Source organism: Leopardus geoffroyi, chromosome A1, assembly GCF_018350155.1.
Source record: "Leopardus geoffroyi isolate Oge1 chromosome A1, O.geoffroyi_Oge1_pat1.0, whole genome shotgun sequence".
In the NCBI taxonomy this organism is placed as follows: Eukaryota; Metazoa; Chordata; class Mammalia; order Carnivora; family Felidae; genus Leopardus; species Leopardus geoffroyi.
In genome coordinates this window covers 93,589,284-93,615,638 of record NC_059326.1, presented here as the reverse complement: position 1 = coordinate 93,615,638, position 26,355 = coordinate 93,589,284, and the positions used below count along the sequence as shown (strand labels likewise).

General features: G+C 38.8%; 1 protein-coding gene across 1 annotated transcript in view; it reads left to right on the top strand.

Annotated features, from left to right (window-relative positions):
• PGGT1B (protein geranylgeranyltransferase type I subunit beta) overlaps positions 1 to 18,849 on the top strand; it is a 64,631-nt gene extending 45,782 nt beyond the window's left edge. Inside the window, exons 7-9 of the mRNA XM_045486080.1 lie at positions 4,700 to 4,884; positions 11,210 to 11,318; positions 17,409 to 18,849. Of these exons, the coding sequence (XP_045342036.1) occupies positions 4,700 to 4,884; positions 11,210 to 11,318; positions 17,409 to 17,590 (476 nt within the window). The 3' untranslated portion in view covers positions 17,591 to 18,849. The remainder of the gene's footprint in view (positions 1 to 4,699; positions 4,885 to 11,209; positions 11,319 to 17,408) is intronic.
• Positions 18,850 to 26,355: the final 7,506 nt, after the last annotated feature.

The window sequence follows — 26,355 nt, the reverse complement described above, 5'->3', positions numbered from 1 at the left end:
TGTTAATATCTCTTGCCATAATAGCCTTTGGTAAAGAAGGATATTTTACCAAGGCATAATGAACACAACTTAACCTTTTCTTGAATTCAGATAATTATTATGAGAAGCAATTTTGTGTTATACTTTAACGATGTAATATTCTTAAAATTTTTTGAAGCTTGTAGGGTCATTGACATAACCTTATTTAGCTCTTTAGGGGCTAAATAAATAATAATTATTATATAAACAAATATGAATATATAGAATATATAAATAAATATATAAGTAATTTAGGAAATTATGTCAAAGAGTTGACTATTTCTCTTCTGGATTAAGGAGTAGAAATATTTTGGAAGACTCATGGAATCATATTAGCTTTTCTGGCCTATTACTTTTATATCATGAATCCTGACAGAAAAAAGAGTTTCTGGGGCATCTGGGTAGCTCATTTGGTTAAGTGTCTGACTCTTGGTTTCCACTCAGGTCATGATCTCACAATTTATGGGTTCGAGCCCTGTGTCAGGCTCTGTGCTAACAGCACAGAGCCTGCGTGGGATTCTGTCTCTCTGTCTCTCTCCCTCCTTCTTTCTCTCGTCCCCCCCCAAAATAAATAAATAAACTTAAAAAAAAAAAATAGGAGTTCCTGTGCCTACTTTTTTATGGTGTTTCTTAATTGACTTACTGAGATGTTATCTGGCTTTTCTTGCTGTGTTTATATCTGCCTCTAATACTCTTCTAACATAATACTTTTAATCCAGGTTTTAGAAATACTTTTTTAGAATTTTGTGTAAAACAAGAACCTCTCGGGTAAATGTTGGTAAATTAATTTTAGCTTAAAGCATAGACTTTGCAGTAAGTGTTTTTGGCTACTCAGAGCTCAGACTTACTTAAGAAACTATCATTGTGCAAAACTGGTGATTGGGCAAAAAGTAAAGAGTATTTTTACTTTGAATTGTGCCAGTTTGCTTTTAAAGAATCCTAACAAGTAATTTGGAGAGTAACAGTTAAGTGCCTCTTTTTACTTTTGGTAGTTTTTTGTTTTGTTTTCTTTTGGCTTTGTTTTTAAAATTTTATTTAAGTAATCTCTCCACCCACCGTGGGGCTTGAACTCAGGACCCTGAGATGAAGAGTCACATGCTCCTCTGACTGAGCCAGCCAGGCCCCCTTACTTTTTTGTAGTTAATGAATATTTGTTACCTTTTGGAGACTTTATTTTTAATGATGTAATGACACCTGAAGTCGTGGCCAGGTTGTCATGAAAGAGAAATTGAAATTGGTGGGTTACTAAAGAGGCAATAAAATTAGTTGCTTAATAGGAATTATTCTAAAAGGTTATTATAAATTTGTTTTATTTTTCTAATTCATTCATGACTAACATAGATCTCTCAAGTCACTGGAAAAAATTCTGAAGATTAAATAGTATTATTGTTTTATTGAGAGGGCACAGGTGAGCAAGGGGCCGAGGTGGGGGGGGCGGTGTTGAGAGAGAAAGAGTGAGAGAGAGAGAGAGAGAGAGAAATGGGCTTCACCTGAAGCGGGGCTCGAGTTCACCCAAAGCGGGGCTCAATCTCACAAACCGTGAGATCATGACCTGAGCTGAAGTCAGATGCTTAACGACTGAGCCACCCAGGCACCCTGACAGTGACTTTTTTTAATGTGATGGCTGCCCTGAGTTTTCTAGACGGAATGCACACTTTCCTTTGCCAGAGAATGCATGCAAGCATTGTAACAGCAAAAGGAAAGTTGAAGGAGGAAAGGAAAGGAAAGGAAAGGAAAGGAAAGGAAAGGAAAGGAAAGGAAAGGAAAGGAAAGGAAAGGAAAGGAAAGGAAAGGAAAGGAAAGGAAAGGAAAGGAAAGGAAAGGAAAGGAAAGGAAAGGAAAGGAAAGGAAAGGAAAGGAAAGGAAAGGAAAGGAAAGGAAAGGAAAGGAAAGGAAAGGAAAGGAAAGGAAAGGAAAGGAAAGAAGGAAAGGAAAGGAAAGGAAAGGAAAGGAAAGGAAAGGAAAGGAAAGGAAAGGAAAGGAAAGGAAAGGAAAGGAAAGGAAAGGAAAGGAAAGGAAAGGAAAGGAAAGGAAAGGAAAGGAAAGGAAAGGAAAGGAAAGGAAAGGAAAGGAAAGGAAAGGAAAGGAAAGGAAAGGAAAGGAAAGGAAAGGAAAGGAAAGGAAAGGAAAGGAAAGGAAAGGAAAGGAAAGGAAAGGAAAGGAAAGGAAAGGAAAGGAAAGGAAAGGAAAGGAAAGGAAAGGAAAGGAAAGGAAAGGAAAGGAAAGGAAAGGAAAGGAAAAGGAAAGGAAAGGAAAGGAAAGGAAAGGAAAGGAAAGGAAAGGAAAGGAAAGGAAAGGAAAGGAAAGGAAAGGAAAGGAAAGGAAAGGAAAGGAAAGGAAAGGAAAGGAAAGGAAAGGAAAGGAAAGGAAAGGAAAGGAAAGGAAAGGAAAGGAAAGGAAAGGAAAGGAAAGGAAAGGAAAGGAAAGGAAAGGAAAGGAAAGGAAAGGAAAGGAAAGGAAAGGAAAGGAAAGGAAAGGAAAGGAAAGGAAAGGAAAGGAAAGGAAAAGGAAAGGAAAAGGAAAGGAAAGGAAAGGAAAGGAAAGGAAAGGAAAGGAAAGGAAAGGAAAGGAAAGGAAAGGAAAGGAAAGGAAAGGAAAGGAAAGGAAAGGAAAGGAAAGGAAAGGAAAGGAAAGGAAAGGAAAGGAAAGGAAAGGAAAGGAAAGGAAAGGAAAGGAAAGGAAAGGAAAGGAAAGGAAAGGAAAGGAAAGGAAAGGAAAGGAAAGGAAAGGAAAGGAAAGGAAAGGAAAGGAAAGGAAAGGAAAGGAAAGGAAAGGAAAGGAAAGGAAAGGAAAGGAAAGGAAAGGAAAGGAAAGGAAAGGAAAGGAAAGGAAAGGAAAGGAAAGGAAAGGAAAGGAAAGGAAAGGAAAGGAAAGGAAAGGAAAAGGAAAGGAAAGGAAAGGAAAGGAAAGGAAAGGAAAGGAAAGGAAAGGAAAGGAAAGGAAAGGAAAGGAAAGGAAAGGAAAGGAAAGGAAAGGAAAGGAAAGGAAAGGAAAGGAAAGGAAAGGAAAGGAAAGGAAAGGAAAGGAAAGGAAAGGAAAGGAAAGGAAAGGAAAGGAAAGGAAAGGAAAGGAAAGGAAAGGAAAGGAAAGGAAAGGAAAGGAAAGGAAAGGAAAGGAAAGGAAAGGAAAGGAAAGGAAAGGAAAGGAAAGGAAAGGAAAGGAAAGGAAAGGAAAGGAAAGGAAAGGAAAGGAAAGGAAAGGAAAGGAAAGGAAAGGAAAGGAAAGGAAAGGAAAGGAAAGGAAAGGAAAGGAAAGGAAAGGAAAGGAAAGGAAAGGAAAGGAAAGGAAAGGAAAGGAAAGGAAAGGAAAGGAAAGGAAAGGAAAGGAAAGGAAAGGAAAGGAAAGGAAAGGAAAGGAAAGGAAAGGAAAGGAAAGGAAAGGAAAGGAAAGGAAAGGAAAGGAAAGGAAAGGAAAGGAAAGGAAAGGAAAGGAAAGGAAAGGAAAGGAAAGGAAAGGAAAGGAAAGGAAAGGAAAGGAAAGGAAAGGAAAGGAAAGGAAAGGAAAGGAAAGGAAAGGAAAGGAAAGGAAAAAGGAAAGGAAAGGAAAGGAAAGGAAAGGAAAGGAAAGGAAAGGAAAGGAAAGGATGAAGCATATTAGAAACCATCCATCTATATTGCTGAAATTCATCACTAGCTGAAGTCGTGATAAATTGGAAATATAAGTATTTTCATATTGTTTGGACTTGACAGCAGATAGTGCCGGTGCAAAGTTGTTTCTTTTCCTTTGTGGAAAAAGACTGACTTTTCAATTCCAAAGGAAAGCAATCACCTTTCCAAATGTATTGGTTTCCTGTTGCTGCTGTAACATTTTTGCCTCAAACTTAGGGGTATAAAACAACACAAATGTATTCTCTTGCAGTTCTGGAAGACAAGTCTGAACCTCCTCTGTAGTTTAATCTCCCTCTGCCCCACTTCATAAGGACACTGTGGTTGCATTTAGGGCCCTCCTAGATAGTCCAAGACAATCCCTCCAACGAGAGATCTGTGATCACATTTGCAAAGTCCTTCTTGCCATAGGAGGTAACATTGACGTGGTCCAGGCATTAGGGCCTGGACGTGTCTCTCTTTGGGGTGCGTCCTTCAATCTACCACAGTGAATGGGACTCACTGTGCATGTCTTTCCTGATAGGCTTTTCTCCTCGCCCCGCCCCCAGCACCCTCGCTCAGACTTTCCTTCCTTAAATTTTTTAAGCTGAGTAGGTCTTTCTGCATATCCACTTCTAGCTTGTCTGTGCTACATGTCATAATTAGTCCGTAGTCTCAGGCAAGTGGCACCACGGTTCATGAGCATTGGGCCATCTTCAGAGGAATTAAATCAGACTTGGGTGACAGAGACCTGGACAGGGAGGAGTTGTCCTACGTTTGAGTTTCAGCCCTTCCATTAAACCGTGTAATTTTGAACACGTTCCTTACCCTCCCAAGTCTTTTGTTTTTCATAAGTAGAGTATTTCTTACAGCTACATATTATTTTCAGTCATTTTCTGTTTCTTCAAATTAATATTGAAGACTTCAGTGCTTTGTGGTTATTTTAAAGGTGTAATTAATTGTCTTCTAAATTTACTCGTATCTGACTGTCTTCTAGAATTCTGTAACCACTATTTTTTTTTTCCTCCGGCCATTTTATACTGTTTTCCTGGGTATCTAGTTTGAAGTTTGAAGTATTGTGTGGTTTCAATTAACAGGAGGATCGACTTTTTGTGGCATTGCATCACTGTGTCTGATGGGTAAACTAGAAGAAGTTTTTTCAGAAAAAGAATTGAACCGGATAAAGAGGTGGTGTATAATGAGGCAACAAAATGGTTATCATGGAAGACCTAATAAGCCCGTAGACACCTGTTACTCTTTTTGGGTAGGAGCAACTCTAAAGGTAAGAGAAAAAAAGTCAAATTGAGAAACCTGTGCTCTGTGTTGATGTAAACTGTGCTCTAGAAGGTTTGGCCTTTGTCATGTTCATTAAATACTGCTACATTCTGGGACGCCTGGGTGGCTCAGTCGGTTAAGTGTCCGACTTTGACTCAGGTCATGATCTCGCGGTCCATGAGTTTGAGAGTCATGTCAGGCTCTGTGCTGACAGCTCAGAGCCTGGAGCCTGTTCCAGATTCTGTGTCTCCCTCTCTCTGTGACCCTCCCCCGTTCATGCTCTGTCTCTCTCTGTCTCAAAAATAAATAAATGTTAAAAAAAAAATTTTTTAAATACTGCTACATTCAGGCCGCTTCATTTTTTCTGCTGCTCAGGCAAAGCTACTCTATGTATGGTTTTTTCCATAGAGTTCAGTTACCTGTTGTGCTTCTTGAAAATTTCCATTCTTATAAAACTTAAGTGGCCTAGAACGTAGTAAAAAAGCGTAAGGTACAAGGTATAAGGTCATAAGAAACTGGTTACCATAAATGACCAGTGGTCTTTCTAGAGTAGGGCTCTGTCTGAATGTGATCCCAATAAAGGCTTTATGGGAAGTTATTAATCTGAAAAGATAAACCATGGGTCATTTCTTTAAAAACTATTTTGTGATTTTTAGTTTTTTTATCAGTTTATTTGCCTAACCCCAACGGATTGACATTTTTCTCCATCTCTTACCTTTTGTTGTACCTAATGCCATAAGGTTATGAGCCACTAAGTACCCACAAGTTTTCTCTATCTTGAAGTTGCCTTTTCGCTTTTAAAATATATAGTTTAATTCTGATACTCTGAAATCTAACAAAAGTCCATTCATCTTTTATGTAATATCCTATTTTCTAAAATTCTGAAATAAATTCTGAAAACAGAATGATATAAAACTAAGTATATCTCCCTCTCCTCACTTCTATTGCCATTCCTCAAGTGTACCCCTTTGATTTTAATTAGGGAAAATTTCAAACATATTCAAAAGTAGAACAGTGTAATGAACCCCTGTGTGTCCACAGCTAGACTCATCAGCTTTTGTCACAAAGCCAGCCAGTCTTACCCATATTCCAGCTCCCTTCCCTCCCCATCACTGTATTATTTTAGGGCAGATTCCAGATACCATTTTTCATATTATCTGGAAAATTTTCAGTGTAATTCCTGACTAGAAATAACTTTCTAAGAAACAGAACTATGGTGTCATTATCACATCTGAAAAATCAACCACAATTCCATGAAATCATTAACTATCTAGTCAGTGATTATGTATATTTCCTATTGCATCACATCAAGAGGCACATAATTTCTGTTTATCTCCCTGTGATCAAAGTGCTCCAGAATCGTCAAACCTGATTTATCTACCGTAAAGTTCCCCATCAGCGTTTTTTTTTTCTTTTATGGTGGCGTACTATACATAATATAATATTTATCAGTTTAACTATTTGTAAGAATACAATCTGGTGGTATTAGGTATACATTCACAGTGTTATGGAACCCTCACCACTGTCTATACCCAAAACTTTGGTTATCCTCAGTATAAACTCTGTACTCGCTCCTTCCCCTAACCCCTGGTGACCTCTGTTCTACTTTCTATGAATTTGCCTATTCTTGGGACATTGTATAAGTGGCATCACACAATATGTGCCCTTCTGTGTCTGGCTTATTTCACTTAGCATAATGCTCTCAGGATCCATCCATGTTGTAGCATATATCAAAATTTAATTCTTTTTATGGCTGATTAATACGCTGTTGTATGTTTATACCACAGTTTATTCATCTGTTGATGGACATGGTTTATTTCCACATTTTAGCTCTTGTGAATAAGGCAGCTCTGGACATTGGTGTACAAATAACTGCTTTCTTCTTTCATTTCTTTTGGATATTAGGAATGGAATTGCTGGATCTTATGATAGTTCTATATTTAACTTTTTGAGGAACTGCCATACTGTTTCCCACAGTGAGGGTGTGCACCATGTTACATTCCTGCTAGCGGTATATGAGGGTTCCAGTTTCTCTATATGATCAATAACGCTTGATTTTTCTGTTTGGTTTTGGTTTTTTAATGGCCACGCCAGTGGGTGTGAAGTGGCATCTCATTGTGGTTTTGATTTACATTTCCCTAATGATAAGTGATACTGAGCCTCTTTTGATGTGCTTATGGGCCATTTGTGTGTCTTTGGCAAAATTTTTATTCAGGGACTTTGTCCATTTTTTAATCATGTTGTTAGGTTTTTTGTTGATGGGTTGTAGGGGTTCTTCAGGCATTCTGGATATTAATGCCTTATCAAGTTCTGTGATATACACCTGTTTTTTTCCCATTCTGTGGTTGCTTGTAACTTTGTTGATGTTCTTTGATGTATAAAAGTTTCTAATTTTGATGAAGTCCAGTTTATCTGTTTTTTTCTTGTGTTGCCTGTGGTTTTGGTTGTCCTATCTATGAAGTCACTGCCAAAGCCAATGTCATAAAGATTTTCCCCAGTATTTTCTTCCAAGAGTTTTATAGTTATAGCCTTGAGTTTTAGGTCTGATGCATTTTGAGTTAATTTTTGTATATGGTATAAAAATGAGAGCTCAACTTCATTATTTTACAGGTGGATATCCAGCTTTTCCAGGACTATTTGTTGAAAAGACTGTTCTTTGTCCCATTAAATGGCCTTAGGACCCTTGTTGAAAATCAGCTGAGCATATGCATGTGGTTTTTTTGGTTTTGCTTTGTTTTTGGTTTTTTTGTGGGTTCTCTGTTCCTTTGGTCTGTGTGTCCCTACTCCAGTCTCCTCCTGTTTTAATTATTGCAGCTTTGTAGTAAAATTCAGAGCCAGAAAGTATGAGTCCTTCAACTTTATTCTTTTTCAGTATTGTTTGGGCCCTGAATACTGGGCACCTTGCAATCTCGTAATGAATTTGAGAACTGGCTTTTCCGTTTCTTACCAAAAAGGCTATTGACATTTTGATAAATATTGCATTGAATCTGAAGATCATTTTTGGTAGTATTGACTTTTAACAGTGTTAAATCCTCCTTTAGTGAGCATCCATTTACTTAGATCTTTCATTTCTTTCAGCAGTATTTTGTAGTCCTTGATCAGTTTATTCCCAAATATTGAATTATTTTATATGTCATTGTAAATAGAATTGATTTCATAATTTCTTTTTGGATTGTTTGTTGCTGGTGTATAAAAAAACCTCACCATTTTTTTTTAATTTTCTTTTTTTAATGTTTGTTTATTTTTGAGAGACAGAGACAGCATGAGCAGGAGAGGGGCAGAGAGAGAGGGAGACATAGAACATGAAGCGGGCTCCAGGCTCCAAGCTGTCAGCACAGATCCCGATGTAGGGCTCGAACCCACGAGCCATGAGATCACGACTGAACTGAAGTTGGACACTTAACTGACTGAGCCACCCAAGCGCCCCTAGTTTTTTGTTTTTTTTTTTTTTTACAGAATCATTTTAACAGCCATTGGGGTTAACATATTTTATGTTGTTAATGTTTAACAAGAGCGCAAGTGGAGGAGAGGGAGGGAGGGGGAGAGAGAGGAAAAGATGGAGGGGGAGAGAGAGAGAGAGAGAGAGAGAGAGAGAGAAAGAGAGAGAGAAAGAGAGAAAGAATATGAATCCCAAGTAGGCTCAACGCTCAGCACAATTCCTGATGTGTGCTCGATCCCACAACCCTGGGATGATGACCTGAGCCGAAATCAAGAGTAGGATGCTCAATCAACTGAGCCACCCACGCCCCCCCAACATATTTTATGTTTTAATCTAATACGTTGTTCTTTTTGACGCTCAGATTGTACCATTTTTAGCCAGTTGAAGCTCCTTCATGTTGGCTCTTGAGTCTTTTGGATATGACCTTGGTACAGTCTATGACAGCTTTCTGAAAGCAACCATTTTTAAGCATCTTTAAATTTTTTAATTCTTACGGATATCACCATAGCTTTAACTGATTTAAAAAAAATTTTTTTTTATTGTTTATTTTTGAGACAGAGACAGAACATGAATAGGGGAGGGTCAGAGAGAGGGAGACACAGAATCTGAAGCAGGCTCCAGGCTCCAAGCTGTCAGCACAGAGCCCGACGCGGGGCTTGAACCCCCAAACTGAGAGATCATGACCTGAGCCGAAGTCGGACACTTAACCGACTAAGCCACCCAGGTGCCCCAGCTTTAACTTTAACTGATTTCTTGACTTGTCTTTAGACATTATCTTTGATTCCTCACATGAAAAATGAAGATTTAGCCTTCCTTTTTTAAAACAAATTGTTACTGGTTATTTATTTTTTAGTTCTGAACCTTTTCCTCTTTGCACCTTTTAATTCTGTCATAGTACCTTTATTTTTATAATGTCAAGTAACATATTTTATTCAGCAACAATAATCACATATTTTATGTTTTGCCTGTAGGTTGATTACAAAATTTGAAAACTAAAGGGATGGCCCAGTCTGTTCAGTGTCCCCAACTTTTGATTTCAGCTCAGTTCATGATCTCATGGTTCATGGGTTCAAGCCCCCATGTGGGGCTCTTGCACTTGACAGCATGGAGCCTGCTTGGGATTCTCTCTCTCTGACCGACTCTCTCTCTCTCTCTGTCTCTCTCTCTGTCTCTCAAAATAAATAAACTTAAATAAAATAAAATTAGAAAACCAAGAATCAGCACTTACTGTGACCATGTAAATATTGTTTATTGCTGAACCAAGTACAATGTTAAGATTATATAGTTTCTTCTTTTTATGTAATGACCTATATGTCACTTGATGGAAAATGTTTTTAGCTGGTGGATTTCTTTTTTAATGTTTACTTTTGAGAGAGAGCGTGTGCATGAGCGCATACAAGCGCAAGTGGGGAAAGTGTAGCCGGGGGAGGACAGAGGATCCGAAGTGGCTCTGTGCTGACAGCAGTGAGCCCAGCCCAATGTGGAGCTTGAACTCAAGAACCATGAGATCATAAGCTGAATTGAAGTGTGACACTTAGCCAGCTGAACCACCCAGCCCTAGTTGGTGGATTGTATAGTCTCTTTCCTTACATTGTATTAACTAAGTTAAAAGAGTGAATAAGTATGTTTCTTATTTGTATCATAATTGTTCTAGGCTTTGTTTTTCTTTTTTTGAGAAATGCTTCTTTAATCACTAATATCTTGTATGGCTCTTTGATTTATCAACATACTTTCAGCTGCTTTGTGTCTTACAGAAGTTTTTTGAACTCCCTTGCTACTACTCCACCCCCACCCCTATTCATGGTTTGATTTATTCTTTTTTTTCTATTTAATGGGATCTTGAGAGAGATCACAAATACATGTCCTAAAACTTAAAGCTACATAGTTTTTTTTTTTTTCTTTTTTAACGTTTACTTATTTTTGAGAGAGAGACAGACAGACAGATGGTGTGAGGAAGCGAGGGGCAGAGAGAGACAGAGACACAGAATCTGAAGCAGGCTCCAGGCTCTGAGCTGTCAGCAGAGCCCGACATGGGACTCGAACCTGCGAACCGCGAGATCATGACCTGAGCCGAAGTCGGACACTTAACCGACTGAGCCACCCAGGTGCCCCAAGCTACATAGTTTTTTTGATGCTAAAATTACACTTCCTGATTACAGAGCTTTAATTTTTTACTACTCTCAAAACTGTCCATAGCACCTGGTTAATAATTTCTGTTGCTCTTTTTTGAAATATTTTTGGTTTAAGTTACTACCAGTATATAACAAAGAGCCTACCATAAGAATTGTAAAAACCTATCATAAGAATTAAAATATGGGTGCATAAAATTGCACTTTTTAAGATGACTGATTAAGGGGCGCCTGGGTGGCTCAGTCAGTTGAGCATCTACCTTTGGTGGGGATCCTAATCTCGTGGTTCATGGGTTCAAGCTCCGCATCTAGCTTGCTGCTCTCAGCCTGGAGCCTGCTTGGGATCCTCTACCCTCACCCCACCCCCACCCCCGCCCTGCCGGTCTCTCTGCCCCTTCCTCTCTCTCCCTTTCCCTCCCTCCGTCTCTCAAAAATAAACATGAAAAAAATATTTTTTTATGACTGATTAAGTTGAGCAGATTGGGAAAGTTGTGATTTGAACCTAGCTGAATGTGATGCAAAGAGATTAGTTGGGTGTGATTCAGAAAATGTAAATCATGAGTAGGTCAAGGAAAGGAGAGTAGTGATCAGATGATAAAAATGATAATGTGGTTAACTGATTCTAAGTGCTCAAGTCTCCAGAGGCCTGCTTTAAGAGCCTTAGCTAAACAAAAGTGTATTTAATTGATGTGTATCTGAAAATTGAGCCAAAGGTCAATATGGAAGTTGCATGCAGTAAATGTATGTTTTTCCTGTCATTTCAGCTTCTGAAAATTTTTCAGTACACTAACTTTGAGAAAAATAGAAATTACATCTTGTCAACTCAAGATCGGCTCGTGGGAGGATTTGCCAAGTGGCCAGATAGTCATCCAGGTAATTGTGTATAGGGCTCTAGAACAATTTTACTTTTGTTTGTTTCTTGAGTAGATAGATCTTCAGGCATCTTTGTCAGAAAGGGCATAAGATAGAAAATTTAGCCACAGTTGTAAACTTAAATAATAGTTTTTAAAAAGGTAAATTGTTTAAGTTTGGGTGAAAATGTATCATGTTGAGAGGCATAAAGGAAAGTTTGGGTTATCAAGATGTGTTGGTATCGTTTGTCTTTTTTTCCATTTCATTTACCTAACTTTTCTTTCGTTTGAGGCAGTAAGGCAGATGGTCTGAATTGGCCCTGTCCGTAATAGAGGATCATTTGGTCCGTCCAGAATCTAGCTGTCACTAGAGCTAAGTAGAATAAATGCCTAAATCCATAAGGGAACCGGTTCTTATTTCTGTTCAGAGGGCACTAAATCAAAAATCTCTAATCCTGAAGTTAGGTGTCCCTCACTATCCAAACTATTTTCTGAATTTTAGCAGATTCAGGTTATTGTTTTTAGGAGAATATTTTGCTATTCAAACTCTTACCATTCATTGTCTAAAACTCAAGAGCCACATAGATTCAGACAATGTGATATTTATCGTTTTCCAAACTCAGGAATGACGAAGTAACGAACAAAAAGATTCTTGTATTTAGTAAGTACAGTTGATCCTTGAACCACACGGGTTTGAACTGCACCTGTCCACTTATAAATGGAATTTTTCAATAAATATTGCACAGTATTGTAAACGTATTTTCTTTTTTTTACTCTTGTTTATTTTGAGAGAGTGTGCATGTGCGAGAGCAAGCAGGGGAGGCAGGGGAGACAGAGAGAGGGAGGGAATCTCAAGTGGGTTCCACTCAGTGAGAAGCCCAAGTCGGGGCTCGATTGCACGACCGCAAGATCCTGACCTGAGCTGGACGCTTAACCAACTGAGCCACCTAGGTGCTCCCCTTTTTGTTATTTTCTTAATAACATTTCCTTTTCTTGAGCTTCCTTGATTAGAAGAATATAATACATAATATGTAGGACATACAGAGTATGTGTTCACTGACTGTGTTACCTATGAGGCTTTCCTGTCAACAGTAGGCTGTCAGTAGCTAACTTTTATGAGAGTCCAACTTCTATGTAGAGTTTTGACCGCACGGGGTGTCCGTGGCCATAACTGCTACATTGTTCAAGGGTCGATTGTACTTTCAAATGGGTTCTTTAGAAATAACGAATAATCTTTATTACTAATGACATTTTTTAAAAAATGTAGATAATTCTGCCATTTCCCAAACCTAGACAGATTTCATCTAAGCTGCATACTCTGATATAAAACAGCCTGCTCAGTTACTCCTCAGATGCCACCTACAGGCCCCTCAGACCCAGCCTGCCAACTGAGCCTGGTCTCTGTGCCCCACCCCACCTCAAAGCTTGAGTGGCCCCAGGCCAGGTTCAGGCCTACAGTTCTGCAACAGTCTTAGTATCATAGTCTTCCTGCTTCTGGTCTAGTCCTCCTCACGTTGACACTGTGCATGCGTGCGTGTGCACGTGCTTAAATGACAGGGGAAAGGCCACAGCTTTCCTCAGACTCTCAAAGGATCTCTCATGCAAAAAAGGTTAAGAACAGGGTGCCTGGGTGGCTCAGTGGCTCAGTCAGTTAAGCGTCCAACTTCCGGCTCAGGTCATGATCTCACCCCGCACCAGACTCTGTGCTGACAGCTTGGATCCTGTGTCTCTCTCCCTCTCTCTCTCTTTCTCTCTTTCTCTCTCCCCCTCCCTCCCTCTCTCTCTTTCTCTCTCTCTCTCTCTCTCTCTGCCCCTCCCCCACCCATGCTCTGTGTCTCTCTCTCAAAAATAAACATTAAAAAAAATGTAGACATCAGTATATATATTTCTTAAAAAAAGGTTGAGAATGTCTAATCTGAACTCTTAAATCCATTAAAATCATCCAGAGACTCTTAGCTCCCTGAGTGGGTTCTTCCGCATGGCCCACAAGGGCCCTCCTGAGATCTGGCTCCTCTCCCACCTCTAGCATTATTCTCCAGGCCTGCCTGCCCCTCCCCATTATGTTTTCACCTGTAGCAAAATTACTCTATTGACAGCCTTCCCAAAAGTCAGTTTGAAAGTTTGTTATAAATAATTCAGAGCATTATGGATGAGCAAGTTAATAAAATATTAGCTATAAATATATGAAACTAGATACAAGGAATGATTGTTTTTATAGCATTGCAGTAGATAGAACCATGGTTTTTATTATTAGTTTAGAATCTCTTCAGCTCATCTCCATTAATAAAACTGCTATAGTCGGAATATGTACTTGAATGAAAATAATAAATATGGGGCTCATGAAATCAGACTTTTGTACCTGAAGCAAGCAGAAATATTTCCTCACATTCTCACTTACCTGTATTTTCATGCAAAATATGTTTTTTTTTTTAAGTTTGTTTTTGAGAGAGTGAGAGAGAGCTGGGGAGGGGCAGAGAGAGAAAGAAATCCTAAGCAGAGCCCACTGATGCAGGACCCAAACTCATGAACTCTGCGATCATGACCTGAGCCATAATCAAGAGTCAGACATTCAACTGACTGAGCCACCCAGGCACCCCCAAAATATGCTTTCTTTTTTAAAAATGTACAGTGCTTTTAATTTCTAAAGCAAAAGAATATTTTTTTCCAGTTTTATTGAGAAATAATTGACATGCATCACTTTGTGAGTTTAAGGCATACAGCATTATGGTTTGATTTACATTTATGTGAAATGATTACCAGAATAGGTTCAGCTAGCACCCAGCTTCTCATGTAGATGCCAGAAAAAAAGAAGAAAATAATAAAGGGCAAACAGTTTATTTTGTGATGAGAACTGTTAGGATTAACTGCCCTAACACATTTCCTGTACATCGTACAGCAGCCTTGGCTGTAGTCCTCATGTTGTACATTACATCCCCAGTACTTACTTATTACTGGATGTTTGTGCCTTTTGACCACCTTCCTCAGTGCCCCACCCCAGCCCCCACCTCTGGTAAGCACGGGTCTGATGTCTTTTTTTTCTAGGAGTTTGGTGTCTTTTTTTTTTTTTTTCTTAGAGTCCACATAGAAGTGAGGTCATACAGTATTTGTCTTTTTCTGACTTATTTCACTTAGCATTACACCTTCAGGGTCCACTGATGTTGTCGCAAGTAGTAGGATTCCCCCTGGTTCTTTATGGCTGAATCAGGTTTCATTGTGTATATACTGCAAGTTCTTTGTCCATCTGTCAATGGAGTGTTAGGTTGTTTCCATATCTTGGCTCCTATAAATAATTCAGCCGTGTACATCGGGGTGTCAACATTAAGTTATTGTTTTCATTTCCTTTGTGTACACCCTCATGAGTGGACTTACTGGGTGGTGTGGTAGTTCTGTTTTTAATCCTTTGAGCATCCTCCATACTGTTGCGTGGCTGCACTGATTTACACTCCCACCAGCAGCGCAGGAGGGCTCCGCTTTCTCCACATGCACACCAGCATTTGTTATCTTTTCTCTCTTTGATGATGGCTATTCTAACGGGAGTCACATGGCACTGTGGTTTTAATTTGTATTTCCCTAACGGTCACTGTGTCCACTGATGTCGAGCATTGGTTGGCCTTTTGTGTTTCTTCTTTGGAGAAATAACTATTCAAATCCTTTGCCCATTTTTCAGTTGAGTTGCTTGGGGTTTTTTTTCTGCTGGGTTGTATGAGTTCTTTATTTGTTTTTATAAAGGGAAATAATATTTTTAAGTTTGGTATCTGTAGGGGCACCTGTGTGGCTCAGTTGGTTAAGTGTCCAACTCTTGATATTGGCTCAGGTCAAGATCTCATGGTTGTGGGCTCTGCACTGAGTGGATCCTTCTTGGGATTCTCTCTCTCCCTCTCTCTCTGCCCCTCCCCTGCTTGTTTGTGCATGCTCACTCTCTCAAAATAAACAAGCTTTAAATAATTTAGTATCTAACCATAGCTGTAAGTATGTTACAGTATTGCCTTAAGAAAACAGAATTGATGCCATTATTTTTCATCAGGACTTGAACTATTTTGACAAATAATGTACTATTTTAACAAGTAGGAATAGGGAAATGACAGTATCTTAGAAAGCATTTCTTTTTTTTTTCCTATTAAATGTTTGTTTATTTTGAGAGAGCACGCGCCGCATGCAGGAGAGGGGCAGAGAGCGAGGGAGAGAGAATCCCAAGCAGACTCTGCACTGTCAGCGCAGAGCCCAGTGCGGGACCCCATCCCACGAACCTTGAGATCATGACCTGAGTTGAAATCAAGAGTCAGATGCTTAGCTGACTGAGCCACCCAGGTGCCCCTGGAAAGCATTTCACACATAAACCTATTTGAAATACATTTTGAGTATTTACAATAAATTTTTAAAAGAAAATTCTTGAAGCTTTTTTCTAGCAATCAGTTGCTAACTTTAACATTTGTGTAAATACTTAAATTTAATACTTTGTACAGATGTGGTAAAATGTCTCTAGAACTTGTACACTGCAAAGCATAGAAAGTCTTTGTATAATAAATGGAATTTATCTGGAAGACCTATTCACAGAGCCTTTAGGAAAATCCTTTCTAACAAGTCTTTAAAATTAGCTTATTCTTGGTTCTAGTAGATTTAGTAGGAGATTTGACACGAAACAATTTTATATACATTTACAGAAGAAAAGGATGAACTTTTATTATGAAGAAACTATATACTTCAGCATCTGACATGCTTTAATACACATACAGATCAGGAAGTTTAAAAAAATTTTTCTCTTTGAGGTTTGAAACAATTAAGGGCTGATTCATTGGCTTTTACAAAAATCTTTTTGAGAAAAAAATGTTTTATTTTTATATTACGTGGAAAGTAGAAGATCCTATTTTATGTTACTCTGGATGGATTTTGTTTCTCTTTCAGTTGCATTTTTCCCTAGAAAAGTTCCCTCATTTTTAGACCATAAAAGTTTCCTCCTTTCTAGACAAGTTTTTAGAGTAACTATAAGGAAAATTAAATAGAACAGGGGAAATCAGATTTATTTTTTTGTGGTCTGAAAATTAGAGAAAAGCGAGCCAGAAGAAACCTAAGCAGTCTGTGAAAAGACATTAAAGAGGATTGATATGGGCCTCTGTTAGTAGAATAACTTTTTCACTGATAACTTTGAGTGAGCACAGCTGTCATTCCTGTTTTGAAAAGTAAATGATATGTTAGTAAAACAGTCTCTTTAATTCTTTTGACAAAAGTTTGAGTCGGGAAGGTGTTTTTGAACATCCGTAGCTCTTGAGGCCATAAATGATGGCTTGACAGCTACAAAGTCTGTTTTTTGTAGTATTCCCATAACTGCAGAGCTCTTAGCTCTTCAGGGTCCATATAAGGCTGTCCAGCAGGCAACAGCCATGTGATTTCAGTGGCCACGTGAATGGAAGAGGGCCAGTGCCCCCTGAAAGATGGGCACCAGTAGTGAGGCCAGTATAAAAGAAAGGTTATGGTATTTATAACCACATAGAATGTGAGTTTGTTTTTACTGTCAGGTCAGACATTTTTTGAATGACTGACATTCCCCTAAATAGGAAAACTAAATATGGTACAGCATTCCAGAACGGATTATTTTGTTTAGGCTTCTTTCACTGAACACAGTATTGGGATAGTACTTACTGGTTTAGGAAATGTCAGAGGTACAATGTAGTAGGGAGGAGTATTGCTACTTACAGTCACAGGGTTATTTTCATTTTTAAGGAAATTTTTTCCTTTTATGATACACAGTTAAAGCCCCTTATTTCTGTTTTCTGTAGTAAGTGAAAGGGAAAACCCACTAAGTGAGAAGTCTTGTAGCACGGCTCCTCTCCTTGGTGTTTTCATCACAGAGGATGTTGGGAGTGTCACCTCCTCATTTGAGAACTCTTTACCTTTGTTAGTGGTATTTTCTTGAATAAAATATCTGATTTTGGTCATCTTTTTTTTTAATTGGTGTTTTCAGAGATTGAGAAAGCAAATGTTTCAAGAACTGCATTTAACATTTTTCTAAATTTAATTGTTATGAGCTCATAGATATGTCGCTGTAATACTTTGCAACATATACAAATAAGAATGCCTGTTGTGATTAAAAGAAAAAAAAATGCTTTGTTTTCAGATGCTTTACATGCATACTTTGGGATCTGTGGCCTGTCACTAATGGAGGAAAGTGGAATTTGCAAAGTTCATCCTGCCCTGAATGTAAGCACACGGACTTCTGAACGCCTTCGAGATCTCCATCAGAGCTGGAAAAGCAAGGACTCTAAACAGTGTTCCGAGAATGTGCACATCTCCACGTGACTGACTTCCTTTGGGGGGTGGGGGGGAGGCAGGGAGTTTGTAGCATAACTGTAGCTCAAGGTTCAAAGCCATGTATAACCAAGTGTGCTCTTTTCTTAAGAGGTAGAGTCTCACAGATTGCGTGCTGATGTCACTTTGGAATATGGTCTTGAGCCAGTAACCTTTGGACTGGGTTTCAAGAAAATCTTTGTTGAAGTTTGAACCACAGCGGACTCTGTTGTGGTTCTTAAATGTTTATACTGTATTTCTAAGAAGTTCTTTGGGCAAATTAACTGTATGTATGTAGGTTATCTTTTTAAAAAAACTCTTCAGTGCGAATTGTATCATACTGTAAAATGGACACAAATCTTCAGAACAAGTTTACAGTTCACAGAGCGTTGATAATCTGCGGGTGAACACTTAGTGATCATTTGAAAAGCTTGCCAGCTGATGGTAAAAAATTGCTTTAATGAATGAAGTATTTAGGATTCTTCTTTGAAAACAGATGATTCCATAATTTTTAAAAAGAAGAATGACTTATTTTGTCTTATTAAGTAAAGTGTGCCAGTAAACGTACGTGGCCTATATAAATGAAATTAACTTCATAGCAAGGATGAATAGGCTTAACTAATATAGTAATTTTCTAAGTGGACATTGATTTAAGAAGACTATTATGTAACTAAGGAAAAAATAATTTAACTGTATGTGATTGTGAATGAGAAGGTTTTGTGCTATGTGGGTCACTTATTTAGATGTTGCTGGGGTGAATAACAGGTTTGATTTTAAGTTCATTATTAGTTGCTTTTCCTTTCTGGGGAGAAAATAGTCATCTAGAAGGAAAGACATCTAGTGGTTTCATTTATTTTTCTGAAATATGTGATACTGTAAATTATACTTGTACTTTTATAACAGAGTTATTTTTAGCCATTTAGATTTTTTTTTTTTAGTTTGTTGCCTCTAGTGTGTTAGTGGTTCTGATTTCACACTGACAATTTTCTAATTTTTTCAAAGCAAATAAGTAAAAATCTCAGTAAAAAACCAGAACCACTAAAGTAGATTTAATGGTGCAGCTCCATACATGGTCATTTATATTTTTATATTTTCAGGTAAGTGGAAGGGAAACGTTCTCTTTAGGGGTTAAGGACTGGGATTTCGCTTTTGTTCTTTCAGTTTTGTTTTCTTAATTCTTTGAACTACCTAATTGTAAAGGAAATGGCATAATAACTCATCTTCATTCGTGACCAGTTTATCAATAAATCACTTCCATCACTGTTGTTGAATGACGTTCAAAGATGTGAGATGAGTACCGAAATGGAGAAGATCCCTTCACTAAAGAAGCTGGGTTTAAGTTAAAGTCGTGGGGATTATAAATGTTGAATTATTCTGCAACTGTCAGTACAAAAACTAAATTGCATTACTGTTTAGGAATTAAAATATTTAAATTTTAATTTATGTCCTAAATTGGAGGGAGAAATACTCTTAAATAATGGTCCTTCCAAACGGAAATCTGGTATATGCTTGGAGAAATATTTCATTTGTAGTTGGCATGTTTAGTCTTAAACCTCACCTTGCCAAAGGCAACTTTATTATGTTTTTAATTAGAAATAAAATCCATTTTCTGATTGTGGGGAAAATATAAGCTTAACAAGAGATGTTATCTTTCGATGAGTTATTTCAGTTGCTACTATTTAAATCCTGGCAAATTAAAACATCCCCATCTCAAACTAAGTCACTTCCTAAACATTAGGAGTTAAAATAGCATATATGATACGGCTTTAGATCTGTTACAAAAAGCCCTGATTGCTTTTTCTGAATTGCCATCAGTGGTTAGAAGGTAAGAAAGTTAGTAATAATGGTAACTGTATTTGTAAATGCGAGGGAAGTCCAAGTTTAAAAGTATTTCATAAAACTATTAAGAAGTATCTCCTAGCTCCTTGTATAATTTAATAGCATGAGATTATAAATTACATTATGATTCTGAATGGGGCCTTTTTATGAAACCTTGTGGCCCAGTAGGTGTTTACCTTCCATAGCAGCGTGCCGACCGAAACAACCCAGTGAACCTACAGAGAAACTACTCCTGTTTCTAAATAGTTATTTACAAGAAGAGTATAAACTAAGCGATAAGTAATATTTCACGTATATGCTTTGTTCTTTAGCAGTGCTATTACAATGAGCAGGGAAAGAGGAAGTCCACAAGAACTCTGTTCCCTGTGTTCTGCCCCTACCCTGGGTATGGTATTTTTCAGATGTTGGTAGAAGCTTTGTTTAGAGCATCTGCAGGAGAACAAGATTCATCAGGTCACACAACACAGTTCAACCTATTCATCATCTGCAGTGTCTTTAGATTTGACCTATAATCTGTGTGTGTGTGTGTGTGTGTGTGTGTGTGTGTGTGTGTGTGTGTGTGTGTGTATTTATCAGATCTTGAAATAACTATTCTTTAATTTCAGTTCACATAGAGGTTTTGATTACAGTGGTAGATAGTTTGGAAATGGTCGCACCTGATAATATTTGAGAGTCAGTTTAGTAAGGAGGTGCTCTGGAGTGTGATGAGTTGGGTTTAAATCCCAGATCTGCCAGTTCAGCAGTATGATCTTGGACCCGGGAGTGGGGGGGACTAATTCCTGAGGTTATTCAAGGATTAAATGAGATAATGCATATAAAGCATTTGGCATAGCACCTGAAATCCAGTAAATTTCTAAGTATAATTTCTGTCACAACCATCATAAAATGATTGTTACTGAAATCTCTTCTGTAATAGAGCTTTCACAGGGGTTAAACTCCAGGAAGATGACAGCAATAGTGTACTTTCTGAGCCTTAGCATAAGAATACAGGGTAACCAGGATAGCCCCAGACCCCGTTCTACAAAACTAGATGACAGTTGTCCCCATGACCCTCAAGAGTGAGGCAAGCAAGGAAGGACAGACCACTGACCAACAGATAGTTTCGGCGTCTGCCTGTGGGGAAGGGGAAAGCAGGCAGCTATTCGCTGACAGCACGGTTTCTTGGCAGCCTGGCAGGGGGCCTGTCACCAGAAGCAGAGACTGGCCAGGCTCCTACAGGTTCCCTCCGCCGGTGGGTGTGCCAGCAACGTAGTGAACTGGGCCCCGGGGCTGTATATGTCTCAGAACTGATGACACAAAGCCTGGCACAGGGAGAAACTGCTGAAAGTAGGATTTCAGCTGGACAGGACAGGTATGAGAGGACAAGGAAAAGAGAAAGTCCAGGTCAACGTTGAGAAGGAATGTCACTGGTGATGTCCTGTCGATTACTTTCTCAGAATGAACAAGAAGCTTTAGGACAGGAGCTAAGAAAAATCCTAGAGCACTCCTCTCTCCTAAAAAGTACAGGAAAACTTCAAACAACAAAAACTGTGAGAAGGATTACAATCGAATCTCCTCCAAAGACAAAATAAGAATAAACAGGGCAAGCACACCAGAAAGACATGACCACAGGGCCGATGAACACTTCAATATATTTCTTTTAAAAGCAGTTAGGACAGGAAATTTATAGTAGTTAGAACTGTAGCATTAAAAATGGAAGAAGCTGAAAATTAAATCTTAAAAACTTGGAGCAGAAAAGCAAACCAAAAGAAAACGGAAGAAAGGAATTTGTAAAAGGGAGACAGGAAAATTACCACCACCTAATCTATTCAAGAACAAAAGGTTGAAATGGCATGGGAGAAATAACCATAAAACAGGAGAAATTTCAAAATTCTAAGACTAAATAATTTTATACAATCAGAAGACTAACTTTTCTTAGAAAAATGCAAATTGAAATTGCCAGGGTTTACCTTGTGGATACAGAAATTTAAATCAATTATCATAGAAGAAACTAATAGAGGACTCCTTACCAAAAAAAGTGTTGGGTCTTGATTATTTCAAGGGATTTCTACCAAACCTTAAGATGAAATAATCCTGGCGTTTATACAATTCCAGAAGCTAGAAAAAGAATCTTGAGCCTCAAAGTGCCAAAAAAAAAAAAAGACTTGTAAATTCATTTTGTAAAGCAAATATAATAGCATTGTTTCCAAAACTTGACAAAGACCATACCAAAGAGAAAATTATAGACCACTCACAAATATCAATGCAAAAACTTTAACAGTGTGTTAGCCAACAACCCCAAAGCACTTTCAAGAAATAATACATCATGACAAAGTTGGGTGTATTACAGGAATGCAAGGGTAATTCAATAGTAGACTGTTACTATTCATTGTATTAAAAGAGTTAAGAAAATAATTTCTCCATTTTTCAGGAAAGGCATTTGATAGAATTGAGCATTCAATTCATGCTGAATGTACTCAATAAACAGAAATCGATGAGTAATTCATTAACATTGTACCTCTGCCCAAAAGACAGCACCTTAACCTCAAAACAAAAGAAGCTTTCCACTTAAAGTCGAGAACAAGATGTGCCCCTATCTCTCTCTGCCACTTAGCATTGTGTTGATTTTAGCCAGTGCAGTTTGACAAAAGCCATGTGAATTTCATGGAAAAGAATTGCAGATACACATTTATATCTGGAAAACTGAAAGAAGTTTGTTGAAATGCTCTAAGAGAACTTAGTAAAGTAGCAATTACGTACAAATATACATTCAAAACTCATGCATATATATAAGTATAAGTGCTCACCAGACTCAAAAGAGTATCTAACTCTGGATCCATTTAAATGAAGTTCAAAACAGGCAAAACTTATGGGTGTCAAAAATCAGCACCCCCTTTCAGTCACCACCTCCCCCTCCAAAGGTAAGCACTGTCATGACTTAAATCACCATCAATTAGTTTTGTCTGTTTTTAAGCTTTATGGAAGTGGAATCGTATACATTATTTTTCACCTGGCTTCTTCAGCTCAACGAGGCCTAGAAGAGTATGAGGCCGCCTCTATGGTGCTGGTAACGTTCTGTTTCATTCAGGTGTTACATAAGTGCATTCGCTTTATGATACATACACTTACGGTTTGTGCACTTTTCTGTATGTATAATTACAGTTCAATAAAAATGTTTACTAAAAAGGATAAAAGATTTCATATATATACAAACCTGAACTAGTTAGGAGGTGTACTTGAAGGTCCCTTTTGTAATTACAAAAAGAAAAACGTGTAAACTTTATTATTTTTTTTTTTGGACTCTCTAAGCCCAACACGGGGCTCAAACTCACGACCCTGAGATCGCATGCTCTCCCAACAAAGCCAACCAGGTGCCGCGTTAAGGAAAACTTTTAAAAAATAAACTCTTGATAGAAAATTAGACTTTAACAGTTGAAAAGATGTATCCTATCCTTAGATAGGAAGACTCAACATGAAAACATGCTTTTCTCCCAAGGAAAATTATGTTTGCTTCTATTTGAGAGCATACAAGAAAAACTATGGAAACTACAAAGAAGAACGAGAGGGAACTCGCCCTACCAGACATTAAAACACACTTTTAAATCCTCCCTTATTAAAAGTTTGGTATCAGCCCAGGAATTGGAGGTCCAGTGGGACAGAAGAGAAATTCCAAGAATAGACCCAATGGTAGCAATACAATAAAAGCAGCATCTGAAATCCGTGAGAAGATGAACTTTAATTTTTTTTAATTTTTATTTTTTAAAGATTTTATTTTTAATCTTTACACCTAATGAGGGGCTTGAACTCACAACCCCAGGGTCAAGAGGTTGCACCCTCTACAGACTGAGCCAGACAGGCCCCCCAGAGAAGATTAATTTTAATTTTAATTTTTGAATTTTTTTTAATGTTTATTTTTGAGAGAGAGAGAGAGTGGGAGAGGGGCCAGGAGAGAGGGTGGCGTGGAATCCAAAGCAGGCTCTAGGCTCAGAGCCCGACATGGGGCTCAAACCCACGAACCACAAGATCATCACCTGAGCCAAAATCCAGAGTGGGACCCTTAACTGACTGACCACCCAGGTGCCCTCTCCTGGGGTGACTCTTTAAGCTTAAAGATGTGGAATGGCTGGGGCAAAGACTATGCACATTTTAAATTCTGATGGCTTTTGCAAAAAAGACATTGTTTTCGAAGACCGTATTGGTGCACACTCGTACCTTGAAGCTGAGATTTTAAGTATCAGAAAATTATCTTCTGACAATAAAATAACCATCTTGTAACTCAGAATTGCGGCATTGGAAAAGATCATAGAGGCTTAGTCCCTCACCCTCATTTTACAAATTATAAATCTGAGGCCCAAAGAGAAACTCACGCAAGTTCATGTATGTGCCGTATTCTTTTTTTTTTTTTTTTTTAAGTTTTATTTATTTTGAGAGTGCAGAGGAGGGGCAGAGAGTGAGAGAGAGAATCCCAGTCAGGCTCCGTGATATCCGCGCAGAGCCTGATAACGAGGCTCGAACTCACGATCCGTGAGATTGTGACTTAAGCCAAAACCAAGAGTCAGATGCCCAACCGACTGAGCCACCCAGTGCCCCCCCCCCCCCGTACTATATTCTTAGATAAGAACATATCTCTAGAACACATCGTGCATGTGTATATATTAATACAGATATGCAAGACAGAGATAGATGTAATGTGTTTTCTAATGTAAAAGTCTGTGGTCGTTCTGTATCCAGAATACAGTGCACACTTTCTGTCCCCAGGATAGGGCTTTTCTTTGATCATAGCACTTATTTAACGTATTCATCTTTTTGCCCCTTTTCACTTTTTTCTAGATCTTCAGTTCTGTTTTTTTTCTTGCATTTTTTTTAAACATTTATTTTATTTTGGAGAGTGAGGGAGACAGAGAGTGAGCCAGAGAGGGGCAGAGAGAGAGAGAGAGGGAGACACAGAATCTGAAGCAGGCTCCAGGCTCCAAGCTGTTAGCACAGAGCCCGACATGGGGCTCGAACCCACAAACCATGAGATCATGATCTGAGCTGAAGTTGGACACTTAACCAATTGAGCCACCCAAGCGCCCCCCTGGATCTTCAGTTCTAATAATTTTTCACTGAGGCTCTGAAGGCTTTGACTAAATTAAGGGTCGCCACTAAAAGTGTATGTGGGATTTCTTGAGTTAACCGATAATGCCCCACAGGTCTATGTCATTGACATAGACCATGCATTATGGGTGCACAGGGCCTCATCATACTTAGCCCACAACCTATTAGGAGTCTCTAAACATTTCGAAAAGTTTTTACAAAGTGTCTGTGGGAACATGAAAGGCATGTAAAATTCACTGGAGGAAGTCCAAGCCACTTTTCCTCTGATGTAATCCTAGATGAGGAAGTCAGGGAGTTGGGTAGAGCTTTGTGAAGTCCCTGAGGACTGGAAGAAAATAATCGCTGAAAGAATCAATTTGATAAAGCACAGAAGTAGCTTACTCAAATGCTAATGGGTTTTCATCTTGCATTTGGATTTCAGCAACTGACTTTCACACTAGAATATCCACAAGCGATATTCTGCTACAGAGTACCTTCCTTTCTGCTACAGAACATGATGTAGAAAAACATTCAGTGGTTAAATTCTAGAAATGGGCAGAGAAGAAGAATCGTTCAGGTAATACCTTTTGCTTTTATGACTCTTGGTACTGATTTTACTATTTCTCATTAAGGGACATTTGGTTACTTCCAACTTACAAGCACTTCTTTGTACACCATATGTATGTCTGTGGGGTTCCTAGCAGGATATTTCTGGATTAAAGGATGTATACTTAAAAAGTATTGGTGGGGCGCCTGGGTGGCGCAGTCGGTTAAGCGTCCGACTTCAGCCAGGTCACGATCTCGCGGTCCGTGAGTTCGAGCCCCGCGTCGGGCTCTGGGCTGATGGCTCAGAGCCTGGAGCCTGTTTCCGATTCTGTGTCTCCCTCTCTCTGCCCCTCCCCCGTTCATGCTCTGTCTCTCTCTGTCCCAAAAATAAATAAACAATGAAAAAAAAAATTAAAAAAAAAAGTATTGGTATCACCACAAAAAAAAAAAAAAAAAAAGGAAAAAGTATTGGTAGTTACTGTTAAATTGCCATCCAGAAACAGGGTAGCCATTCATAAACTTGCTAACAGAGTATTGGAGTACCTCTTTCTCTTATCTTCTGCAGCACTGGATATTTTCAACCTTTAAGTTTTTCCATTCTGCATACAAAACATTTTTGGTGTTCCCTTGTTGATAAACAACACGTGTAGAAAACAAGATTTGCGGGGCGCCTGGGTGGCTCAGTCGGTTAAGCGGCCGACTTCGGCTCAGGTCACGATCTCGAGGTCCGTGAGTTCGAGCCCCGCGTCGGGCTCTGGGCTGATGGCTCAGAGTCTGGAGCCTGTTTCCGATTCTGTGTCTCCCTCTCTCTCTGCCCCTCCTCCATTCATGCTCTGTCTCTCTCTGTCTCAAAAATAAATAAACGTTAAAAAAAAGTTTTTTTAAAAAAAGAAAACAAGATTTGCTAGGTTTGGGGGTAGGGTGGGGCTGTTGATTGGTGCTGTATGAGTCAATGCTAATCAGTTCATGTCTGAAAGGGTGAAATCAGAATAATGTCTCTCCATTAACGTAGGCTTACTAGGCTTACGACAGTCGTTTTCAAAATGTGTGGTCTGCACACTGGAGCATTGACATCATCTGGGAACTTTTAGAAATGCAAATTCTCTGGCCCCACTTGAGACCTACCTACTGAGTCAGAAATGGAGGTGAGGGTGTGGGGAGGACCAGCCACCTGTGTTTCAACAAGCCCTCTCAGTGGCTGTGATGCAAGGTCAAATTTGAGAGCCAGTCACGGATGTAGAAAAAGCAGCTTGGGCAGGAGACGCAAATGAGAACCCCACAAGTATTTGCAGATTTAAATATTAAAAAGGTAGGGGTTTTAGTCCATAATAAGCGCA